Source organism: Microcaecilia unicolor, chromosome 2 (assembly GCF_901765095.1).
Source record: "Microcaecilia unicolor chromosome 2, aMicUni1.1, whole genome shotgun sequence".
Taxonomy (NCBI): domain Eukaryota; kingdom Metazoa; phylum Chordata; class Amphibia; order Gymnophiona; family Siphonopidae; genus Microcaecilia; species Microcaecilia unicolor.
The window spans coordinates 124,091,468-124,118,340 of record NC_044032.1 but is presented as its reverse complement, the minus strand read 5'-3'; the positions used below and the strand labels follow the sequence as shown (position 1 = coordinate 124,118,340).

The window sequence follows — 26,873 nt, the reverse complement described above, 5'->3', positions numbered from 1 at the left end:
AGGAAGACAAAAAAAGGAAGGAATGGACAGGAAGAGGTGATGCTGGAACTAAGAGTGGGGGAGACAGGGACAGATAGGGAAGGTGTTGGACCCAGGTTGAGGGAGATGGAGAGATGCAGGACCAGTAAAGGGGGGGGGGGGAAAGAAGGAGAGAGAGAGAGAAAAAGAGAGAGAGAGAGAGAGAGAGAGAGAGAGAGAGAGAGAGAGAGAGAGAGAGAGAGACAGTATTGGGGGAGGGGAAGAGAGGGGGAGAAATGCTGGTGCTGGATGGGATTCGGAAGAGACCAGATCGGGTAGGGAAGAGATTGGGCTACAGGGAGAGATACTGGAGGGTGGAGAGTGTGAGAGAAAGGGAAGAGAGGGGTGGGATAAGGGAGACAGAGAAGAGATGCTTCGCACGGAGGGAACATAGGGACAGGGAAAGAAAAGGGCAGTGCTAAATGGAGAGAGGATAGGAACACAGGAACAATCCTGAACATTGGGGGAAGAGACATAAGGGCAATGTTGATCACAGGGGGAAGGAAGGGGACAGAAAGACAGATGCAGGACAGGGCAAAATAGGAACACAGATAGGAAATGCTGAATATAGGGGGAGGATAAAGACAGGGACCCAACAGGGAGATGTTGAACAGGATGGTGGACAAGAAGGGAGAAGAAACATCATACGGACAGAAGACCCTGGAAAGAGTGGAAAAAAAAGCAGAGAAAAGCAGAAAATAGACACAGGGGCTAAAGTAAATGATAAAATAAAATGCTCAGACCTAAGGAAACACTTCTTAATGGCAAGGGTGCTAAATTCGTGGAATGAACTCCTGGTGGAGGTGGCGGATATGGAAGACTGTAACTGAATTTAAAACAGCTTGGGACAAGTACATAGGATCTCTAAGGGAGAGGAAGGGATAGTAGATGATATAGATGAGCAGACTTGATTGGCCATATGGACTTTATCTGCCTTCGTTTTCTATGTTTCAAAATTGTCTAATTGGCCTGGCACTATCCACGAAGGGGCAGAGGAAGACAGAGAGGAAGTATTATCCAGAAGGAAATGACTTTCAGTCACTATTCACACAAAGTTATACGTTTAGTTTAAGCTTCCTAAATAGCCTGCCTATGCTAAATGTATAGTGATAGCTGTGGCCAGCATTTACTATGTATACTGTACTCAGGACTGACAGCTATATGTATTGCTAAATATATGTATTAAACACCACTGCTGCTTTTGAATTAAAATGCTGACAGCTGCTGCTGAAAATTAAGTTGGCCTTTTTAATTTTTGAAGCGCCTCCCCTTTCCCCTTTGAATTACTCCACAACTAAATCCTTACCCTGCGAACTCGGTTTGTGAAAATGGAGGTATTTTTTCTTGCATTTTCTAGTTAAATGTTTGGTTCATTTTACGACTACAAGATATATTTTCTACGATCATAAATAGTTGCACTTGTTATTGGATAAGTTTCCTGTCCTGATAGAAGAATTTGGCCCAAGTCATAGAAGTTCACTGAACCATAAATGTGCAGCTATAGATTTGCCCTGTGGCTGTCATGTATTTGAAGATGTTTTCTTTTTGTATTAACTATGCCTTCTTGATCTTTTCTTTATCTTCTCCCAATGTTTTAGGGTACTTAGGGATTTTTCTTACTAGTTTTTGTATGGATTTTTATGTTATTCCTTAAATTATATGTTCTTTATTCCTGTTTTCTGTTATTCAAGTGATTGTTATGCTTTGCTTGAATTGATGCTAAAATTTCAATAAATATAAAGTTAAAATGTCACTGCTGAAAATTACCTCAATTTGTCTTTAAGTTGTTCTTTTTAATTTTTGAAGCGCCCCTCCCACCCCACTTTCTCCTTCGAATTATTCCATAACTAAATCCGGAACATAGCCACAGAGTAGTGTTACAAAGAAGAGTGGCCACACTGGATCTCAATGGTCCATTTCACGAATCAATCAGATAGCACACACTACGTGATGCAATCTGCAACACTATTCTAAATCTGCAGCCAGATATATGAAACTATTTTCCATACATACAAAATGAGCATGCTATGTGATTAAATCTGCAACACTACTCTGAATTTGCAGCTAGATATACAAGGCTGTTTTCCATATACACAACATGGAAGAAATCTTTTAGTATAGGTAACCTGTAACTTCTTTCCAGGGATCAGAGTAATTATTTCCCCCCCCCCAAATTGTTACTGGATGTGTAATGATTCCCACGTAAATTTCTGAAACCTTAAACACTATGAGGGTAATTCTATAGATCAGGTACTAACATGCACACCAGATATGTAACGTTCAGAATACTAGCATGTACATTGTCTGATAAGATCCTTCAACCTATTCTGTAAATAAGTGCATATCTTACATGGCGTGTATTGTACAGATGGATATACACAAACAGACTCTGGGTGGAATATGGTGCACATTTACACGTTTAACTTATAGAATACTATAGTTATGTGGGTATCACCAGTACTTAGGTGTATGTACTTACAGCAGCTCTATGGCTGGTGGTAAGTGCTTGCATGCAAGAGCACACTCGCATATATACCCCATTACATTAGTATTCTGTGAAGGAAAGTAGACATCTATTTTCCTTTACAGAATGTGTGCCTATATATATATAAGCACACAAATATAAAACTATATGGCAGTAAACTATCCATAAAGCGAATGCTACATACCTGTAGAAGGTATTCTCCGAGGACAGCAGGCTGATTGTTCTCACTGATGGGTGACGTCCACGGCAGCCCCTCCAATCGGAATCTTCACTAGCAAAGTCCTTTGCTAGCCCACGCGCACCGCGCATGCGCGGCCGTCTTCCCGCCCGAAACCGGCTCGAGCCGGCCAGTCTCATATGTAGCAAGACAAGAGAAGGGAAGACACAACTCCAAAGGGGAGGCGGGCGGGTTTGTGAGAACAATCAGCCTGCTGTCCTCGGAGAATACCTTCTACAGGTATGTAGCATTCGCTTTCTCCGAGGACAAGCAGGCTGCTTGTTCTCACTGATGGGGTATCCCTAGCCCCCAGGCTCACTCAAAACAACAACCATGGTCAATTGGGCCTCGCATCGGCGAGGACATAACTGAGATTGACCTAAAAAATTTACCAACTAACTGAGAGTGCAGCCTGGAACAGAACAAAACAGGGCCCTCGGGGGGTGGAGTTGGATCCTAAAGCCCAAACAGGTTCTGAAGAACTGACTGCCCGAACCGACTGTTGCGTCGGGTATCCTGCTGCAGGCAGTAATGAGATGTGAATGTGTGGACAGATGACCAAGTCGCAGCTTTGCAAATTTCTTCAATAGAGGCTGACTTCAAGTGGGCTACCGACGCTGCCATGGCTCTAACATTATGAGCCGTGACATGACCCTCAAGAGTCAGCCCAGCCTGGGCGTAAGTGAAGGAAATGCAATCTGCTAGCCAATTGGATATGGTGCGTTTCCCTACAGCCACTCCCCTCCTATTGGGATCAAAAGAAACAAACAATTGGGCGGACTGTCTGTTGGGCTGTGTCTGCTCCAGGTAGAAGGCCAATGCTCTCTTGCAGTCCAATGTGTGCAGCTGACGTTCAGCAGGGCAGGAATGAGGACGGGGAAAGAATGTTGGCAAGACAATTGACTGGTTCAGATGGAACTCCGACACGACCTTTGGCAAGAACTTAGGGTGAGTGCGGAGGACTACTCTGTTATGATGAAATTTGGTGTAAGGGGCCTGGGCTACCAGGGCCTGAAGCTCACTGACTCTACGAGCTGAAGTAACTGCCACCAAGAAAATGACCTTCCAGGTCAAGTACTTCAGATGGCAGGAGTTCAGTGGCTCAAAAGGAGGTTTCATCAGCTGGGTGAGAACGACATTGAGATCCCATGACACTGTAGGAGGCTTGACAGGGGGCTTTGACAAAAGCAAACCTCTCATGAAGCGAACAACTAAAGGCTGTCCTGAGATCGGCTTACCTTCCACATGGTAATGGTATGCACTGATTGCACTAAGGTGAACCCTTACAGAGTTGGTCTTGAGACCAGACTCAGACAAGTGCAGAAGGTATTCAAGCAGGGTCTGTGTAGGACACGAGCGAGGATCTAGGGCCTTGCTGTCACACCAGACGGCAAACCTCCTCCATAGAAAGAAGTAACTCCTCTTAGTGGAATCTTTCCTGGAAGCAAGCAAGACGCGGGAGACACCCTCTGACAGACCCAAAGAGGCAAAGTCTACGCTCTCAACATCCAGGCCGTGAGAGCCAGGGACCGGAGGCTGGGATGCAGAAGAGCCCCTTCGTCCTGCGTGATGAGGGTCGGAAAACACTCCAATCTCCACGGTTCTTCGGAGGATAACTCCAGAAGAAGAGGGAACCAGATCTGACGCGGCCAAAAAGGAGCAATCAGAATCATGGTGCCTCGGTCTTGTTTGAGTTTCAACAAAGTCTTCCCCACCAGAGGAATGGGAGGATAGGCATACAGCAGGCCCTCCCCCCAATCCAGGAGGAAGGCATCCGATGCCAGTCTGCCGTGGGCCTGAAGCCTGGAACAGAACTGAGGGACTTTGTGGTTCGCTCGAGATGCGAAGAGATCCACCAAGGGGGTGCCCCACGCTTGGAAGATCTAGCGCACCACTCGGGAGTTGAGCGACCACTCGTGAGGTTGCATAATCCTGCTCAGTCTGTCGGCCAGACTGTTGTTTACGCCTGCCAGATATGTGGCTTGGAGCACCATGCCGTGACGGCGAGCCCAGAGCCACATGCTGACGGCTTCCTGACACAGGGGGCGAGATCCGGTGCCCCCCTGCTTGTTGACATAGTACATGGCAACCTGGTTGTCTGTCTGAATTTGAATAATTTGGTGGGACAGCCGATCTCTGAAAGCCTTCAGAGCGTTCCAGATCGCTCGCAACTCCAGGAGATTGATCTGTAGATCGCGTTCCTGGAGGGACCAGCTTCCTTGGGTGTGAAGCCCATCGACATGAGCTCCCCATCCCAGGAGAGACGCATCCGTGGTCAGCACTTTGTTTGGCTGAGGAATTTGGAAAGGACGTCCCAGAGTCAAATTGGACCAAATCGTCCACCAATACAGGGATTCGAGAAAACTCGTGGACAGTTGGATCACGTCTTCTAGATCCCCAGCAGCCTGAAACCACTGAGAAGCTAGGGTCCATTGAGCAGATCTCATGTGAAGGCGGGCCATGGGAGTCACATGAACTGTGGAGGCCATGTGGCCCAGCAATCTCAACATCTGCCGAGCTGTGATCTGCTGGGACGCTCGCACCCGCGAGACGAGGGACAACAAGTTGTTGGCTCGCGCCTCTGGGAGATAGGTGCGAGCCGTCCGAGAATCCAGCAGAGCTCCTATGAATTCGAGTCTCTGTGCTGGGAGAAGATGGGACTTTGGGTAAAGCGAATGCTACATACCTGTAGAAGGTATTCTCCGAGGACAGCAGGCTGATTGTTCTCACTGATGGGTGACGTCCACGGCAGCCCCTCCAATCGGAAACTTCTCTAGCAAAGTCCTTTGCTAGTCCTCGCGCGCCCGCGCGCACCGCGCATGCGCGGCCGTCTTCCCGCCCGAAACCGGCTCGAGCCGGCCAGTCTCATATGTAGCAAGACAAGAGAAGGGAAGACACAACTCCAAAGGGGAGGCGGGCGGGTTTGTGAGAACAATCAGCCTGCTGTCCTCGGAGAATACCTTCTACAGGTATGTAGCATTCGCTTTCTCCGAGGACAAGCAGGCTGCTTGTTCTCACTGATGGGGTATCCCTAGCCCCCAGGCTCACTCAAAACAACAACCATGGTCAATTGGGCCTCGCAACGGCGAGGACATAACTGAGATTGACCTAAAAAATTTACCAACTAACTGAGAGTGCAGCCTGGAACAGAACAAACAGGGCCCTCGGGGGGTGGAGTTGGATCCTAAAGCCCAAACAGGTTCTGAAGAACTGACTGCCCGAACCGACTGTCGCGTCGGGTATTCTGCTGCAGGCAGTAATGAGATGTGAATGTGTGGACAGATGACCACGTCGCAGCTTTGCAAATTTCTTCAATAGAGGCTGACTTCAAGTGGGCAACCGACGCAGCCATGGCTCTAACATTATGAGCCGTGACATGACCCTCAAGAGCCAGCCCCGCCTGGGCGTAAGTGAAGGAAATGCAATCTGCTAGCCAATTGGAAATGGTGCGTTTCCCTACAGCCACTCCCCTCCTATTGGGATCAAAAGAAACAAACAATTGGGCGGACTGTCTGTGGGGCTGTGTCCGCTCCAGATAGAAGGCCAATGCTCTCTTGCAGTCCAATGTGTGCAGCTGACGTTCAGCAGGGCAGGAATGAGGACGGGGAAAGAATGTTGGCAAGACAATTGACTGGTTCAGATGGAACTCCGACACAACCTTTGGCAAGAACTTAGGGTGAGTGCGGAGGACTACTCTGTTATGATGAAATTTGGTGTAAGGGGCCTGGGCTACCAGGGCCTGAAGCTCACTGACTCTACGAGCTGAACTAACTGCCACCAAAAAAATGACCTTCCAGGTCAAGTACTTCAGATGGCAGGAGTTCAGTGGCTCAAAAGGAGGTTTCATCAGCTGGGTGAGAACGACATTGAGATCCCATGACACTGTAGGAGGCTTGACAGGGGGCTTTGACAAAAGCAAACCTCTCATGAAGCGAACAACTAAAGGCTGTCCTGAGATCGGCTTACCTTCCACACGGTAATCGTATGCACTGATTGCACTAAGGTGAACTCTTACAGAGTTGGTCTTGAGACCAGACTCAGACAAGTGCAGAAGGTATTCAAGCAGGGTCTGTGTAGGACAAGAGCGAGGATCTAGGGCCTTGCTGTCATACCAGACGGCAAACCTCCTCCACAGAAAGAAGTAACTCCTCTTAGTGGAATCTTTCCTGGAAGCAAGCAAGACGCGGGAGACACCCTCTGACAGACCCAAATAGGCAAAGTCTACGCTCTCAACATCCAGGCCGTGAGAGCCAGGGACCGGAGGCTGGGATGCAGAAGAGCCCCTTCGTCCTGCGTGATGAGGGTCGGAAAACACTCCAATCTCCACGGTTCTTCGGAGGATAACTCCACAAGAAGGGGGAACCAGATCTGACGCGGCCAAAAAGGAGCAATCAGAATCATGGTGCCTCGGTCTTGTTTGAGTTTCAACAAAGTCTTCCCCACCAGAGGAATGGGAGGATAAGCATACAGCAGGCCCTCCCCCCAATCCAGGAGGAAGGCATCCGATGCCAGTCTGCCGGGGGCCTGAAGCCTGGAGCAGAACTGAGGGACTTTGTGGTTCACTCGAGATGCGAAGAGATCCACCAAGGGGGTGCCCCACGCTTGGAAGATCTGGCGCACCACTCTGGAGTTGAGCGACCACTCGTGAGGTTGCATAATCCTGCTCAACCTGTCGGCCAGACTGTTGTTTTCGCCTGCCAGATATGTGGCTTGGAGCACCATGCCGAGACGGCGAGCCCAGAGCCACATGCTGACGGCTTCCTGACACAGGGGGCGAGATCCGGTGCCCCCCTGCTTGTTGACATAGTACATGGCAACCTGGTTGTCTGTCTGAATTTGGATAATTTGATGGGACAGCCGATCTCTGAAAGCCTTCAGAGCGTTCCAGATCGCTCGCAACTCCAGGAGATTGATCTGTAGACCGCGTTCCTGGAGGGACCAGCTTCCTTGGGTGTGAAGCCCATCGACATGAGCTCCCCATCCCAGGAGAGACGCATCCGTTGTCAGCACTTTTTGTGGCTGAGGAATTTGGAAAGGACGTCCCAGAGTCAAATTGGACCAGATTGTCCACCAATACAGGGATTCAAGAAAACTCGTGGACAGGTGGATCACGTCTTCTAGACTCCCAGCAGCCTGATACCACTGGGAGGCTAGGGTCCATTGAGCAGATCTCATGTGAAGACGGGCCATGGGAGTCACATGAACTGTGGTGGCCATGTGGCCCAGCAATCTCAACATCTGCCGAGCTGTGATCTGCTGGGACGCTCGCACCCGCGAGACGAGGGACAACAAGTTGTTGGCCCTTGTCTCTGGGAGATAGGCGCGAGCCGTCCGAGAATCCAGCAGAGCTCCTATGAATTCGAGTTTCTGCACTGGGAGAAGATGGGACTTTGGATAATTTATCACAAACCCCAGTAGCTCCAGGAGGCGAATAGTCATCTGCATGGACTGCAGGGCTCCTGCCTCGGACGTGTTCTTCACCAGCCAATCGTCGAGATATGGGAACACGTGCACCCCCAGCCTGCGAAGTGCTGCTGCTACCACAGCCAAGCACTTTGTGAACACTCTGGGCGCAGAGGCGAGCCCAAAGGGTAGCACACAGTACTGGAAGTGACGCGTGCCCAGCTGAAATCGCAGATACTGTCTGTGAGCTGGCAGTATCGGGATGTGTGTGTAGGCATCCTTCAAGTCCAGAGAGCATAGCCAATCGTTTTCCTGAATCATGGGAAGTAGGGTGCCCAGGGAAAGCATCCTGAACTTTTCTTTGACCAGATATTTGTTCAGGGCCCTTAGGTCTAGGATGGGACGCATCCCCCCTGTTTTCTTTTCCACAAGGAAGTACCTGGAATAGAATCCCAGCCCTTCTTGCCCGGATGGCACGGGCTCGACCGCATTGGCGCTGAGAAGGGCGGAGAGTTCCTCTGCAAGTACCTGCTTGTGCTGGAAGCTGTAAGACTGAGCTCCCGGTGGACAATTTGGGGGTTTTGAGGCCAAATTGAGGGTGTATCCTTGCCGGACTATTTGGAGAACCCACTGATCGGAGGTTATGAGAGGCCACCTTTGGTGAAAAGCTTTCAACCTCCCTCCGACTGGCAGGTCGCCCGGCACTGACACTTGGATGTCGGCTATGCTCTGCTGGAGCCAGTCAAAAGCTCGCCCCTTGCTTTTGCTGGGGAGCCGAGGGGCCTTGCTGAGTCGCACGCTGCTGACGAGAGCGCGCGCGCTGGGGCTTAGCCTGGGCCGCAGGCTGTCGAGAAGGAGGATTGTACCTAAGCTTGCCAGAAGAGTAGGGAACAGTCTTCCTTCCCCCGAAAAATCGTCTACCTGTAGAGGTAGAAGCTGAAGGCTGCCGGCGGGAGAACTTGTCGAATGCGGTGTCCCGCTGGTGGAGCTGCTCTACCACCTGTTCGACTTTTTCTCCAAAAATATTATCCGCACGGCAAGGCGAGTCCGCAATCCGCTGCTGGATTCTATTTTCCAGGTCGGAGGCGCGCAGCCATGAGAGCCTGCGCATCACCACACCTTGAGCAGCGGCCCTGGATGCAACATCAAAGGTGTCATACACCCCTCTGGCCAGGAATTTTCTGCACGCCTTCAGCTGCCTGACCACCTCCTGAAAAGGCTTGGCTTGCTCAGGGGGAAGAGCATCAACCAAGCCCGCCAACTGCCGCACATTGTTCCGCATGTGTATGCTCGTGTAGAGCTGGTACGACTGAATCTTGGCCACGAGCATAGAAGAATGGTAGGCCTTCCTCACAAAGGAGTCTAAGGTTCTAGAGTCCTTGCCCGGGGGCGCCGAAGCATGCTCCCTAGAACTCTTAGCCTTCTTTAGGGCCAGATCCACAACTCCAGAATCATGAGGCAACTGAGTGCGCATCAGATCTGGGTCCCCATGGATCCGGTACTGGGACTCGATCTTCTTGGGGATGTGGGGATTAGTTAATGGTTTTGTCCAGTTCGCAAGCAATGTCTTTTTTAGGACATGGTGCAAGGGAACAGTGGACGCTTCCTTAGGTGGAGAAGGATAGTCCAGGAGCTCAAACATTTCAGCCCTGGGCTCGTCCTCCACAACCACCGGGAAGGGGATGGCCGTAAACATCTCCCGGACAAAGGAAGCGAAAGACAGACTCTCAGGAGGAGAAAGCTGTCTTTCAGGAGAGGGAGTAGGATCGGAAGGAAGACCCTCAGACTCCTCGTCAGAGAAATATCTGGGGTCTTCTTCCTCTTCCCACGAGGCCTCACCCTCGGTGTCAGACACAAGTTCACGGACCTGTGTCTGCAACCGTGCCCGACTCGACTCCGTGGAGCCACGTCCACGATGGGGGCGTCGAGAGGTAGACTCCCTCGCCCGCATCGGTGAAGCTCCCTCCGCCGACGTAGTCGGGGAGCCCTCCTGGGAGGCGACGGCAGCCGGCACCGCACGTGGTACCGACGCCGGAGACCTCACCTCGGGCGATGGGCCAGCCGGCGCCACGCTCGACGGTACCGGTGGCGCAAGCACCGCCGGTACCGGAGGGGTAGGGCGCAACAGCTCTCCCGGGATCTCTGGGAGAACGGCCCGGAGGCTCTCGTTCAGAGCGGCTGCAGAGAAAGGCATGGAAGTCGATGCAGGCGTCGACGTCAGAACCTGTTCCGGGCGAGGAGGCTGTTCCGGACTGTCCAGAGTGGAGCGCATCGACACCTCCTGAACAGAGGGTGAGCGGTCCTCTCGGTGCCGATGCCTGCTGGGTGCCGACTCCCTCGGCGACCCAGAGCTCTCGGTACCGACACGGGAAGGGGACCGGTGACGATGCTTCTTCGATTTTTTGGAACGAAGCATGTCACCGGAGCTTCCCGGTACCGACGAGGAGGACGTAGAATCCAGCCGTCGCTTCCTCGGGGCCGAGGCCGAAGGGGGTCGGTCTCGGGGGGGCTGTACCGCAGGAGCCCTCAGGGTAGGAGGAGACCCACCCGAAGGCTCACCGCCACCAGCAGGGGAATGGACAGCCCTCACCTGCACTCCTGACGATGCACCACCGTCCGACGACATCAGCAGACGAGGTCCCGGTACCACCGACGTCGATGCAGCTATCCGATGTCTCGGCGCCGATGCAGAGGGCCGATGCCTCGATGCACTGGCGGCCGAGGATGAAGCTCTGGACGCTGAAGACGTCGATGCACACGATACCCCCGGTGCCGATGCCGACGAACAGCCCGAGAACAAAACGTTCCACTGGGCCAATCTCGCTACCTGAGTCCGCCTTTGTAAGAGGGAACACAGACTGCAGGCCTGAGGGCGGTGCTCGGCCCCCAGACACTGAAGACACGACGAGTGCCTGTCAGTGAGCGAGATAACCCGGGCGCACTGGGTGCACTTCTTGAAGCCGCTGGAAGGCTTCGATGTCATGGGCGGAAAAATCACGCCGGCGAAATCAAAATCCGAAATGACGAAAATGAGCACCAAAAACTTTGAGGGAGAAAAATCTCGACCGAGGCCGAAAAGAGGCCTACCCCGACGACGAAAGAAAACTTACCGGGGCAAAGACTGAAAATACGGGAAGGGGCAAAACGAAACCCAAGGGGGCTTCCGGAGCACTTCCCGAACAAATTCTAAGATTTTCCGAAGAAAAAACACGTCAAATAAAAAAAGGACGCGCGAGGTCGACTTTCCGGGGCTCGACACGGCAAAAACACAACCGTACCGAGTGCGGACGAAAGAAGACTGGCCGGCTCGAGCCGGTTTCGGGCGGGAAGACGGCCGCGCATGCGCGGTGCGCGCGGGCGCGCGAGGGCTAGCAAAGGACTTTGCTAGTGAAGATTCCGATTGGAGGGGCTGCCGTGGACGTCACCCATCAGTGAGAACAAGCAGCCTGCTTGTCCTCGGAGAAAGATACTTAAAGGGTGTCCTGTAATCCTAGCGCTTAGAGAACTTGTTTACCTGCAGCACAGGCTGAGCTTATGATGGTCTCTCTGTAAGCTATCTGAAGGGGCCCTAGATAGGTCTCAAGCTTATATTCCCGTTTGATGCGGTCGTGAACAATCTCAATGTGCAATTCACCCATGCCACACAGGATAGTCTAGTGAAAACAGAAAGAATGAAATTATTTTAGAAGCATTAGAAAACTGCTATGAAAATGTTTTGTACAGTGAGAAAAAAACTGCCATTTCTGTGTTGGGATAGTACAGTGTGTGGTACTACAGATCACCAGCACATTCAAGCTGCTCATCTCACTTACATAGTTTAAATTGCAAACTACTACCCAAGGGCAACAATTCCAATGCAAGGAAGGCTATACTGCCTGAAGGCAGAGGACAACACTGCCCCTGAATATCACCAGTCCCTCCTAATTGGTTCATATATTGTTGTTATAAAGCTAACAATGTATCTTTGCTTTGTGAAATGAATCTGGATAGGCTGTATAGTCTTTATCTGCTGCCATTTTCTCTGTTTCTATGTAGAAGACAATAACTGTATAATAGCTGTCAGCAAATAGAGACTCACTCAGTCTGCCTAGCTGCTCTTACTGACCTTATTCAACCTCTGGTCATTTCCCTGTACTTGATATTCCTTTCTCTTGATGTGTTTGATAGTTCAAGAATTTCAAATATAATAATTTAACAACAGAATTTGTGATTGATGCACAATAAGTATTACTGCCTTTTTAAGTGCCATTTAGTACCCACAGGCTATGGTGTACTTTTGGAAGGGCTCTCAGCTATCATTTGAGCACCACATGTTCTGTGTGCTGCGTGACATACTGGAAGTAGTAGTTGCCATGTATACATGACAAATTTAACTATAACACCATCAGTTTTGAAAATTATTGCGCTGTTCTAAGAACTTCCCCTGATCCTCTGGGTGCAGTCAGGTTAGGACTATATCAGATGACCTTGCTTGGAAATGAGATCCGAGTGGTGCAGGTGAAAAAGAATTAATATGGAACCTTTGATTTATAACATGATTTCCCATTGGTTTAGATGAGTGTACAAGAACATGACTGAAAGTACAACAAACTAGAAACATTCAAATACCCATCATGCTTCTATGAAGCAGAAGAAATTAACATTTTTGGTAGGCTGCATTTTAATCACAGTTAACTCGACGATTAATACATTAATCATAAGCCGCAAATTTTAAAAAAATGATCTGTGATTAAAAAAATGTAATCGTGCTGCGGTGTCTCATGTATCCCTCAAATATCTCTTCTACTTTCTTCCACTACCAACCCCTGTTCTCGGCACAACATCTTCTTCTCCCCAACCCACGTTTCAACATCGCCCACTGCTGCGCCTGTCTACCTTAAAGGTGATCTTCTGTTCTTTCAATGGATGCGCGTAAAACAGTGGAGTGCCACAGGGATCTGTACCGAGACCAGTACTATTTAACATATTAATAAATGATATGGAAATCAGAACAACAAGTGAGGTGATCAAATTTGCAGATGACACAACACTATTCAAGGTTGTTAAAACACTTGCAGACTGTGAAATACTGCAGGAAGACCTTAGGAAATTAGAAGATTGGGTGTCCAAATGGCAGAAGAAATTTAATGTGGACAAATGCAAGGTGATGCAAATTGGAAAGAGTAATCCGAATCACAGTTACCTGATGCTACAGTCCACCTTGGGGGTCAGCACTCAAGAAAAATATCTGGATGTCGTTGTAGACAATACGTTGAAATCTTCTGCTCAGTGTGTGGCGGCGGCCAAAAAAGCAAACAGGATGCTAGGAATTATTAGGAAAGGGATGGTGATTAAGATTGAAAATATTATAATGCCTTTGTATCACTCCACGGTGTGTCTGCACCTTCAGTACTGCGTTCAGTTCTGGTCACTGTATGTCAAAAAAGATATAGCAGAATTAGAAAAGGTTCAAAGAAGAGCAACTAAAATGATAAAGGGGGTGGAACTCCTCTCGTATCAGGAAAGGCTAAAGAGGTTAGGTCTCTTCAGCTTGGAAAAGAGACGGCTGAGAGGAGATATGATTGAGGTCTACAAAATCCTGAGTCGTGTAGAACGAATAGAAGTAAATCGATTTTTTACTCGTTCCAAAAGTACAAAGACTAGGGGACGCTCGAGGAAGTTACATGGAAATATTTTTAAAACAAATAAGAGGAAATATTTTTTCACTCAACAAATAGTTAAGCTCTGGAACTCTTTGCCGGAGGAGGTGGTAACAGCAGTTAGCGTATCTGGGTTTAAAAAAGGTTTGGACAAATTCCTGGAGGAAAAGTCTATTGCTATTGAGACAGAAATGGGATTTGTAGTATGGAGTGTTGCCACGATTTGGGTTTCTGCCAGGTACTTGTGACCTGGCTTGGCCACTGTTTGGAAAACAGAATACTGGGCTAGATGGACCACTGGTCTGACCCAGTATGGCTACTCTTATGTTCTGTTGATCCTTGCCAGCAGCAGTGTTGTATGTATGCTGCCTGCAGTGTGGGCCAAAGTTTTCCCTCTGACGCATCCCACCCATGCAGATAGAAGTGATGTTACAGGAGGCAGGACAGGTGAGAGGGAAAGCTTAAGGGCAGGCCACAGGCAGCATATGTGCAATACTGCCACTTCCAGGGACCAACAGATGACCACCTTCATGGTAGACCGGCAGATGGAATTGAGAAAGGGGAAAGATGTGAACCCTGCGTGGGGAGAGGAGAGTGAGCTGCAGACCACGAGAAGAACTGGAGGGGCCACTGATGAAAGCTATGACCAAGGCAGTGAGCTCCAGCAGCCACGAGAAGAGATTGGTGCTGCTTACCACCAAGTTTGTGTCGCTGCTCATGGAAGTGGAGGGAAGAGAGAGAGAATGGACCCCAGGAAAGAAGAGAGAGATAATGGATCTAGGAACAGAGGGGAGGGAAAGAACAGAAAGGGAGAGATGTTGGATACAGGGGTGGGAGGGAGGGAGTTGATCAGTCTATTAAGGGAAGGGGGATGGGATTTTATATACCACCTTTCTGTGGTTACAGTCCAACCAGTTTATATATTATATACAGGTACTTATTTTGTATCTGGGGCAGGGGGGGGGGGGGGGGGGGGGGGGGGTAAGTGACTTGACCAGAGTTACAAAGAGCTGCAGTGGAAAATAAATAAGTAAATAAATACAATTTCTTTCATTGTGCGATTAATTGCATTTAAAATTTTTAATCAAAAAGCAGCACATTGCTTCTCTTTCTGCTTCTGTCCCATGCAAGCTTGAATTCTATCAATATTGTGGATACTACCATCCCTGATGGGTAGCTATTCCAGAGATCCACTACTTTCTCAGCAAAGAAATATTCTCTCATATTTACTACAAGTGACACTTGGGCTTGAGTTTCTTCTACTAAAAATGTTAATTTCTAACAAGATTCGGGTGCCACACATGAGCGATGGGTTTTTTTTGCTAAAGGGATCGGTGAATAGCTCAATGATAGAGAATGGATATAAGATTCTTTATTGCAGGTATTACACACCACAAAGAATAACGAAAATGTTCCCAGGGTCCTTGAATCATTGTTGGAGGGGATGCCAAGATATAGTACTACTACTATTTAGCATTTCTATAGCGCTACAAGGCGTACGCAGCGCTGCACAAACATAGAAGAAAGACAGTCCCTGCTCAAAGAGCTTACAATCTAATAGACAAGAAATAAAGTAAGCAAATCAAATCAAATCAATTAATGTGTACAGGAAGGAGGAGAGGAGGGTAGGTGGAGGCGAGTGGTTACGAGTCAAAAGCCGTAACCCCGACGAGGCAAAAGCTATAGGAGATATGATACACATATGGTGGTCCTGCCCAAAAATACAGAATTACTGGCAGGAGATACTTAAGTTACTTCAACAGATATTGGGCAGAGAATATCCAAAATCAGTAGACAATTGTTTGTTGCACTTTCGCCCTCCAGGACTAGCATGGCCACTACACTGCCTGGCCTCAATGTTTTTAGGGGCCGCTAAGATCACAGTAGCATCCGCCTGGAAGAAACAAATGGCTCCTCCAATTGTCAAAGTCCTGCATAAAATGGACTATATGTATCAAATGGCAAAGCTAACGGCGATGAAGAATGGACAGATGATCCAGTTTCATAAGATATGGGACAAGTACAAGATATGGAGATCCCAGGCGGGGATTGACTTAGATGCTCCACACCTGGTGGTACCGATGATGTGACAAATTTTTAATATTCTGGGACTATTCCCGACAAGAAGTATTAATCACAAAGACAACGTACTCAGGAGACCTTTAGGAGAACGTAGGGACTGGGAGGGAGGGGGGAGGGGTGGAGAGGGATGGGGATGGGGGGGGAAAATATAAAATGGGATACTGATGTTTTATATATAACAGATGTTTTTACATTAAAAATAAAGTTTTTAAAAAAATGTTAATTTCTTGTACTTCATAGAAGCCTGATGGATATTTGAATGTTTCTAGTTCATCGCACTTTCAGTCATAATCTTGTACACTCATAAACCGATGGGAAATCATGTTATAAATTCTAAGATTCCACATTAATTTTTTCACCTGCACCAATCAGATCTCATTTCCATGCAAGGTCATCTGATAAAGTGCTAATGAATGTGATACACCAAAGTTCTTAGAACAGCTCAATAAGTTTCAAAACTAATGGTGTAATAGTTAAATTTGTTATATAAACATGGCAAGTCCTACTTCCAGAATGTCACACAGAACATGTGGTGCTCAAATGATAGATGAGAGCAAAAAGTGCACCATAGCTTGTGGGTAACTAATCAAAAAAATGTATTAAGTTAGCCCAAAAACTGAAAAAAAAAACCCAAAAACAAAACCTATCAACTGATGCCTTTGGTTGCTTTATTTCTATGCATTCAAGTTAACTAGCACAACCACATTATTTTGCTGAAGAAATGAAGAGAAAGTCTGAAGCACTAGAGTAATATTAGGGATGTGCACAGGGAAAATAACATTTTGGTTTATTTTCAGATTTTTGGTCTTTTTATTCCGTTTATTTCATACATTTGTGTTAACAAAAACAATGCATGCAAATTGGGTTTATGCATGTTAATTCATAGATTAACCTGCATTAACTTGATTTTACATGCTCTACATTTTTAAAGCCACGTACTAACCAAATGCGCACCACCGAATCCATATCTCTACTAGATATGAACTAAACGATGTGAATGTAAGGTGATTTGCAACTCTTAATACAGCTACTCTGGGATGCTCAGAGGAACTGCTGGAACACTACTGAAAAAATTCAAATATCATCTAATTGTTATGGAGGGAATGTATTACAATTATTATTTATTCTGGATACCTTAAAAACAGGGCATAACACACCTCCTTTGCCTCAGCTGTAGCCCCCCATGCTGCAAACACAGCAGAACCAGGCTTTATGTATCAATCCCATAATCAACTCAAACTCAGCCTTGCAAAAGTCACATCTTTGACCGATTAATGAATTGTCCCTCTTCTCTCTAAGCCGAGACAATATGCAAAATGGGTTAAACCAATACATATATAAAACTTTAAGACAATATAGTAAACACTAGTTGACACTAAAATCAATAAGACGAGGACTGAGAACTAGCCCACTGTGTCACCCAAGGTGACATTAGAACTCCAGAGAACAGACTGGAAACTGAAAGCTCGAGAGCCAAAATGGCAGACTAGAATCCTGAACCAAAGGAAGCATCTTAAAAAAATAAGGTACCAGGAAACCCCAAAGCAGACAAGGCTCACAGGACTAGGAGAAAAAGAACAACACGGTAGTTAACCAACTTGAACCCCAGAGTTAGCAGCCATATATGATCTCGGAAATCTTTAGATACAAGAATACCTGGGTTCGTATTGCTACTAGGCTGGGCAAAGAAGCACAGCTACCACAAGTACAGAGAAGTCTACACCCTTAAGGATGAAAAATCAAAGGAACAGAGAAGAGAGGAAGCGAGTTACTGTGCATATCCGGCTATGTAAACAAATATAGTTTACCATGTCACAAAAGCACAGGGGGACTGCTCATAAGCAGAATTTCAAGTGCAAATTGTTATCATGAAGACATGAAGCATAAGTAGTTACTGGCTTCAATTAGCTCCTGAGAGCAACAAACAGGAAAACTCCAGGGCAGGAGTAAACAACCCCACAGAAAACCAGTTCCAATATCCAAATATACTGATGACTAGAAAGGTCTTGCACCCAAAACAGCAGAAAAAGTACAACTATTAGTTGCTGAAGTAAATCTCCATTTTTTTTTTGAGATACGGAACAGTTTTGACCAATTACAATAGCACTGAGAGGGGTGGAAGAAGTTCTAAAAATATATATTATATAAAGTGAATGTAAATCTCAAAACATTCCCAAAAGATTGTAGTTCTACCAGAACTAATCTCACATGCTCTGTTGAGCAAGTGAGGCTGACCTGAGAGGACTCTGAGGTAGGATGTTGGCAAAGGAAAATGAAATATTAAAAGTGTGCACAGCTCCCACTGCACGAATAAACATAAAAAAGCTCTGACAGATTCTACAAATTAGGCCAGATTTCCATAATCCAAAAAGGCCTGGCTGAGACAGGAAAAACTTCTCAAAAATAAAACTGAAGCTGAGAAAGTAGAAATATTCCATGCTTTTTATTCAAGCTGTGGCTCTGTACAGCCCCTGCAAACAAGTGATTAATAGACAGTGAATAATGCCCAAGGAAAGAAGCCAACCACTTAATGCCTCACCGGAGAAAGTGCACCAACAATTACTTCAGATGTGCAGACTACACCCAAATGCCAGCCCAATGGCAAGAAGTTCTCCCACTGAAAAATAACACATGACTCAAAAAATCTATCTCCACAAGGACCAGCCATTTTGGGCTGGTCCTGCTCCTCCACACTTGAGGTGTGCAAACCACAAACTGACATCATCTCCTGTCCTGAACTAAAGGGAGAAGATAGGTGAAGCCACACAGCACATGCTTTGAGTGACCCTTGCTAGCGTGGATACCTTGGAAGGAGGAGAGAGATGTCAAAAATTGGAGGCTCAGTTCTCTGAAAGGAGGAAAAGGTGAAATACTCAGACTTCTGAGGTACACTCCTGCTCCGGCACCATATTTCCCTTCTCGGGAAATGGAGCACCAGACTTCAAAAGATATTCTACTCTGCTCCCTCGTAGGTTCATAGTCTCACACAGAGAAGCAGTATTTGACCCTTCCCCTCCTTCACGCTTTTTTGAAATTTGTTTGCTGTTGTATTGACTTGTTCATCGTAATACTGTTTTAAAGCAATAAAAATACTAAGACTAAAAAAAAAAAAGAACTGTAAAAAAGGACAGAGAGAAAAATGGCCGGGGAGGGGGGGGGGGGGGGGGGGGGGGGGGGGGAATAGGGTGCAGAGCGCAGAATTTCTGAGCTAAACACCGGCTCAAAGTAAAATGTAAGAAGTTTTTAAATTTCAGATTTAAAGGAGCCTAAATCTTAACAGGTACCCAGCTCAGCTGAAGCTCAGTTTCCCAAACTGGGTTAGGCGCTATTCCAATAACTGTCCAGGAGCTGCACAGTTAGCCTGTCATCCATCCGCTGAAGACAGAGAAAATTGAGCATTCAACAGCTGCATGTGCCCTTAAGGGGTGACTCACACAGTACTATTTTGTTTCTCTGTCTCCATGCACTGGTTGACAGATATAACCCACAGGTCCTGGATTAGTCTGGTATCGATGCTAAAGGAGTCTAGTTTCTCCTGCCCTCCTTTCTAAGTGAGGGATGGAAGGAAAGTCTTGTTTGAAAGTGAATCCCTCAGCACCGTTCTTCAGCAAGCTGAGAGTCGCAGTGACCCTCCCCTCTGTCCCATCACAAGACAGCCACACATGACCAACAAACCTAGAAGCAACTGGCCTTTATGAATGAGAACATTAGCTGACCCAAAAATATGCACTATTGGCACTATTGACTACTACTATTTAGCATTTCTATAGCGCTACAAGGCGTACGCAGCGCTGCACAAACATAGAAGACAGTCCCTGTTCAAAGAGCTTACAATCTAATAGACAAAAACTAAGTAAGCAAATCAAATCAATTAATGTGTACAGGAAGGAGGAGAGGAGGGTAGGTGGAGGCGAGTGGTTACAAGTGGTTATGAGTCAAAAGCAATGTTAAAGAGGTGGGCTTGCCGGGGTCACGTAACTAGTTAGCATGGAGGAGTCTCGTTCGTTATCGGAATTAACCAGACAAATCGCTCCACCAACTAAGAACGGCCACTATCAAGTCAGGAATTCACTGTGTGTGGATCATATCCCAATTGTCATATCTTGTATTTAAGTCACAGCACACAGCAATGTGCAACCACAAGACCCAGAGACGGATGCCCATCTCCTACCTGTCCACAGTCAGGATCTGTCTTTACTTTTAGACTTGGATCCTCCCGCTGAAGGCAGCTTAATGCATACTCCAGATCTGTTCACCAAGAAATAGAGAAACAGAAAATATGATGGCAGATAAAGACCACAAGAAACATCTAATCTGTACCCCCACTAATTTGCTTCCTAGTGCAAATGTCATATAAGCCAGCTCATCCTGGTTCACCCTTCAGAAATAAGACAGTGAAACAATATAAAGATTAAAGTCACTCTAACCAGTATAACACACACTCTGTAGGCAAATTAGTAAGGTGCTGCAAATAAAGTGACGTTACTCACCAGTAGCAGGTGTTCTCCAAGGACAACAAGATGCATATTCTGACTAATAGGCGATGTCATCCAAAGGAGCCCAGTGTGGGAATAGCTTTCCAGCAACCATTCCAGAAGTGCTTGAAAGTGGCTCACCGTACCTGTACACACCTTCTTGCCAGCTGCACAGGACTAGATCAGACTAATACCATAGCTAATAGACATGGGCGTAGTTTGACTGTTTCATTTGGGGGGGGGGGGCAAAATGGGGCGGAGCATATTAGCATATTCATTTGTGTATATATATATATATATATATATATATATTCAAATGAATATGTTAATATGGAGGAAGGAAGGAGGAAGGGAAAAAGAGCTGCCCATCCTGTTTCTTTCCATCCCCTTCTCTTCCCCTCCCCACTCTATCCAGCGTCTCCCTTCCCCTTCAAAGCATCTCCCAAACGACAACGTGGATGCAACAGCAGCAGCTCACACAGGTTTGCTTGCTGTGCTTGTGAACGGCGATGGCTGTGTGGGGGAGTGGAAATGGCTTCCTTACTTCTGTTACAGTGGACGCCTATCTCCTGGCTCACTTCACTCCCGAAGCTGCAGAGGCGAACGGGCGGGTGGGAAAGCAGCAAGCAAGCAGCCACGCTGAACTCCGTCCTTCGCTTCCTGAATCCTGCCCTCTCTCTGCGTCCCGCCTTCCTCTGATGTCATTTCCTTTGGGGCGGGCGGGACGCTGAGAGGGCAGGATTCAGGAAGCAAAGGACAGAGTTCAGCGTGGCTGCTTGCTTGCTGATTTCCCACCCGCCCGTTCGCCGCTGCGGGAAAGAACTCGTCTTCGTCGTCTTGGTCGTTTGGGAGGGCACTGCCCCCCCTCGCCCCCCCCCAGTCTACGCCCATGCTAATAGAATGCAACTCCAAGGAGAAGGCAGTGAAGCAGTCAGAATATAGATCCTGCTCTTCTCAGAGAACATCTGCTACAGGTAACTTCATCTTCTTCTGAGGACAAGCAGGATGAGATATTCTGACTGATGTGAATCTCTAGCTACCAGGCTGTCCAAAGCAAAAAAGGGAACTTGTAACAGTTAACGCTCTGACCCATAACCAGTAAGAAATAAATACGGCTTTTTTTCTTCTTATGGACAGCCTGTAACTAAACAAATTAGTCTAGTGGGGGTGGAGTTGGATTCTAGACTCCCAATAAATTCTGAAGGACTGTCTGACCAAACTGGCAGTCACATCTAGAATCCGGTTCTAGATAATAGTGAATGTATGAACAGGTTGATTTTGCAGCTCTGTAAATCTCCTTAATGGATGTTTATCTCAAGTGATGCAGTCTGAGAGAGTGTGTTTACTGATAGAAGCCTCCAACCTGTTGGGGTCAAAAGAAATAAAAAAAAAAAACTGGGTGGACTTTATATGTGCTTTAGTCTGTTCCAGACAGAAGGTCAAGGATCTCTTGCTGTTCAGAGTCTGTAGGGATCTTTCACTTTGATGGGCACGTGGTCTTGGGAAGAACGTTGGCAGGACAACTGACTAGTTAAGATGGCACTCTGACACTATCTTAAAAAGGAACTTAGGATGCTTGTATAAAACCATTTTGTTGTTGTAAAATTTGTATAAGGTGGATCAGCTACTAAAACCTGGAGCTAACTGAACCTGCACCTGAAGTGACCACTACCAAAAACAATACCTTCCAGCTCAGATACTTCAAGTGGAAGGTTTTCCGTGGCTCAAAAGGAGTTCTCATCAACTGGGCAAGGACAGTATACAGATCCCATCACACCGTATGTGTGTGTGTTTGGAGGTGGGGGGGCTTATGAGAGGTTTTAGCAAAAGCAAGTCCTTAATGAACAACTAAAGGCTGAGCAGAGATGGGCTCATCTTCTACATGGTGATAAGCTCCAACTACGCTGAGGAGAACCCTTACTGAGTTAGTCTTGAGACCTGACTCTGATAGATGTAGAAGCTATTCAAGCAGTTTTTGTATAGGACAGGAAAAACCTTGCCCTCATACCAGACAGCAAGCCTCTCCCACTTGAAACCATACAATGTCCTAGTGAAATCTCTCCTGAAAGGAAGCAAAACTAAAGAGACACCCTCAAGTAGGTTTAAGAAGTACAACCTTTAGCCTCTCAAAATCCAAGCTATGAGGCCCAGGGAGGGAAGGCTGAAATGCAACAGGGATCCCTCATTCTGAAAGATGAGGGCTGGAAAGCTTTCCAGTCTCCACGGATCTTCAAAGGCTAGCTCTAGAAGTACAGGGAACTACATCTGCTTTGGCCAGTACAGAGCAATGAGTATCATCTTTCCCCGGTCCTGCTTGAGTTTCATGAAAGTTTTCACTATGAGAGGTGTGGGAGGATACGCACAGAGAATACCCAGGAAAACATGTGCACCTACAGTCTGCGTAGTGATACTGCAACTATCATTAGGAACTTTGTGAAGACCCTGGGTGCTGACGCAAGGCCAAATGGCAGAACATGGTATTGGTAGTTGTGTTTCCCTACTCAGAATCTCAGATACTTCCTTTGACTGGGGTGTATCTGAATATAGGTATAGGCATCTTTCAAGTCCAGAGAGCATAACCAATCTTGTTCCTGAATCATTGGGTGTAGGGTGCCCAGGAATTGTTCCTGAATCATTGGGTGTAGGGTGCCTAGGAAAACCATCCTGAACTTTTGCTTCACCAGATATTCATTCGGGGTCCCTACATCTAGGATGGGGAAAAATGCCCCTGTCTTCACGGTGACCAGAAAATACTTAGAAAAAAAATCCCTTCCCCATTTCCTCTGCTGGAGGGGGTTCAACTGCACTGGCTTGCAAAAGGAATGAGAGTTCCTTTATAAGCAGTTCCTGGTGCTGAGAGCTTAATTTGGACACTCTCCATGGGCAATTTGGAGGAGTGTGTTCCAACGGCAGAGTAAAGCTTGTCTGGACTATTTTGAGAACCCATCAGTCTGAGGTTACAAGGGCCAACTTCCCTTGGAAAAGGCCAACCCTCTTGGAAAAGATTCAGTCTCCCTCCTACCGGAAGGTCGTCCGAATCAGCTATGGGGATTTTGGTAATGCTCTTCTGGAGTCAGTCAAAAGTTTTTCCCTGCTTTCACTGGGAAGCTGTGTGGGATCTCTGGGCTCTCTGCTGCCGTAGGCGGGACCGAGATCCATGGTCATTCAGGGGAGGTTGAGAGAGGGGAGGAAACTTATGCCTTTTCTGATGGCCACCTTCAATTACCTAGTGCACAAAATTTAGCTGACTTTTTTGCCAGTAAAGTAATTCAGATTTGCTTAGACCTAATGCTCTCAAGGAAGAATTCAAATTTGCTATCCAAATCTTCTTTGTTGTCAACAGAAGAGATATGTACACATGAAATATGGAATTCTTTTCTGCCTCTAACTTCCACTATTACTGCTTCATTACTAAAAATATGTTCCCACTCAGTGCATTTTGGGAGTCTTGTCCAATTTATTTGTTTTCATCTATTCCTCATACAGCCGTTCACTCGTTAACAATAGAATTGAATCTTTACTGGCTACAGGGTTATTACCTTCTGATATGGGTAAAACAGTTTTGATTCCTATACCTAAAAGGTAATAATTTGGATCTTTCTCTCCCTTCAAAATTATTGTCCTGTTGCAAACATACCTGTGTTCACAAAATTGACTGAAACCTATGTGAGTCAATTAATTAGGGATTATATGGATAGATTTTCAATTTTACACTTTTCGCAATCTGGATTTAGATCTGCCTACAGTACTGAAACACTTGTATTAGTTTGAATTCCTACGTGAAAGAAGCTGGGGGGGGGGAGGAAATGATTTTGCTACAGTTTGATATCTCAGCAGTGTTTGACGCCATTGATCATACAATACTGCTTGATAGATTAGCAAATATTGGTATCTCCGGACCAGTTCTTAACTGGTTACAGATTTTTTGAAGAATCAATAGTTACTGTGTTTGTCAGAAAGGGGAGTTATCAGGATTTTGGTCACCAGAGTGTGGAGTCCCTCAGGGCTCACCACTTTCACCATTATTGTTTAATTTCTTTATGTCTACTTTAGGGATTCTTAAACTGAATCCAGGAGAGTTGTTGCTATCCTACACAGACATATTATATTTTTACTGTCTGTACCCTTGATTATTTCTGATTTGTCTGAAAACATTAATTCTGGGATAAGGATGATCCCAAGAATGGGCTTTGTCTAATAGTTTAAAATTGAATCCTAATAAGACCAAACTTTAATGGTTCAATAAATCAGACATGACCTCTTCTACAAAACTGCCAGACGATAGAATTTTATCAACAGAAACTGAATCTCGGGTACTCGGAGTGATTTAGACTCTTCCTTATCTTACAGTCCACAGGTTAACCATTTCTGAAGAAAGACAATGTTTAAATTAAGGCAGTTGAAACTGATTAGACCATTCTTTACAAAGGAGATATTTGCACTTATTGTTCAGATGATGATACTTTCTCATCTTGATTACTGCAATGTATTGTATCTGGGGCTATACTCCAAATATCATTACAAATTACAGCTTATTCAGAATACTGCGATTAATCTTCAAGATAAATAGATACACTGGTGTCTCAAAGTATATGATGAAGCTACATTGGTTATCAGTACGACAGCATATTTCTTTTAAATCATTATACATACTGTACCAAGTTCTTTATGGCCTTACTTCTTGTCTTCATATAAACACAGTTTCTACTTCTTTATTTGGACATTCCTCGTGATTGATCAATTGATTCTGCGTTCTGAATGTTTTCATAACATGATATTTCAAAAAACTATTTAATACTTTTTTGGTTGTGATTGTCCCATTAGGGAACTCTCTTCCACAGTGCATTAGGATTGAGAGACATTACCTTAAATTCATAGAATGTTAAAGACTTACTTTTTTGAACGATGTTATTAAAATATTTCCCCTTGGTTACTTATGTCATGAATGTTATCTTGAATGTCTTTTCTAATTTTATTGTACATCGAATTGAACCTCAATGTAGGGAAATTGTGATTAATAAGCCTATATTGATAGTAGAAGGTTCTCTGCTGCCCTTTGCCAAAATACCTCTAGGATGTGGAAGCTGAGTGGGAACAGCTGGGATAACAACCTGATGGTCTCAGACCACTTCTTGATGAGGTTGGAAACCTCCTTTATCTTGTAAGCCAAAAAGATTGTCTCCTCGGCATGGAACATTCGCCAACTTCTCATGAACCGCATGTTCCAGGTTTGAAGCATGCAGCCAGACAAGTATGTGTAGTACAATCCATAGGGTGGAGGCCCTGGGCGCAATATCAAAATCAAAGGTTGCCCACACCATGTACTTCCCACACTCCTGCTCTTTGGCTACTGATGAAGTTTCCTCAGCTTTGTCCCAAGGGAGAGTGTCTGTGAACTCTGCCAGACTGTGCACTATGCTCCACTAGTGCATGCTCATTAACAGCTGGTAGGATGCTATGCAGGAAGCAGGAATAGCATTCTGATAAAAGCTTTTTCCCAAAAGACTCCAAAGTTTGAGTTTCCCTCCCCTGGGACACCGAGGGGGTGAGTCTTGGACTTACAGAGTTGACCTTCCTATTGACTTTCTGTTGAAGGGTGGGGGGAGGGAATCAGTCTCTGACTGCTTGATCTGCACAAGCTTAAAAGTATTGTGCACAGGCACTTCACAACTTTTTTCGGTGGAGCATCAAAATGGAGAATGTCCAACATCTTGGCCCTGGGCTCATCCTCAGACCTAGCCATCTCCCACACAAAGTTAAAAAAGGAAAGCTACTCTGAGGGCGACTTTCTCTTTTCATGTGGAGGGAAGGGGTCTAAGGGAAGACCAAGGTACCCCTCCTCCGAAAGGTCTTCTGGTGCCTCCTCAGACACTCAAGAGCAGTTGGAATCAGACTCAAAGTAGTCTTCAGGAGACATCTGTGTCTCTTCCTGTCTTGGGGTGGGGGTATTGAAGCAGCGAGGACATCAGGTCTCCGAGGGACTGGAGATAGACACCATTTTGGTACAGACTGGCTCCGAGGCCCTGAGTGCCAATGTGCTCCTCTTCCACACGTAATTTTGCTTTCATAAACTACTTAGATTTTCTTTGCTACATTTGCGGTATTATCAAATTGAAACTGAAGGTCCTGAAAAGCTGGCACCAATGCCCTCAATGCCAGGCCTCTTGCTGGACAAATTGTTGACTCACCTCCTCCTGGAGAACGGCCCTGATACACCTCATGAGGACTGCCATTGATAAAGGCTAGGGCTCAGCCAGAGGGATCATGTCCTTCAAAGTCATTGGGGTAGTATTAGCTACCGGGAGAATGTCATGCCCTGTCTGGTTCCTGGGAGAGTGAGCAAGCCTTAAATAAGGGGCACTTCAAGGGTGTGCTTCGAGGAGGATCAATGCCAATTCTTCTTTGTGTTCGCCCAGTGCTTGGCATCAGAATCCCTCGGCATCGATGAGGATGACAACAAATCCATCTTTGCCCTTGAAAGGGAATCAGAGGATGCCTAATCCCAACAGCCACTACTGACACAACATCAAGGAAGGTGGAGGCCCTCTTGATGC

The 26,873-nt window shown here is 46.4% G+C and overlaps 1 protein-coding gene across 1 annotated transcript in view; it reads right to left on the bottom strand.

Annotated features, from left to right (window-relative positions):
- Positions 1-26,873, bottom strand: part of GFM2 (G elongation factor mitochondrial 2) — a 147,448-nt gene that overhangs the window by 32,722 nt on the left and 87,853 nt on the right. Inside the window, 2 exon segments of the mRNA XM_030193279.1 lie at positions 11,638-11,776; positions 20,016-20,092. Of these exon segments, the coding sequence (XP_030049139.1) occupies positions 11,638-11,776; positions 20,016-20,092 (216 nt within the window).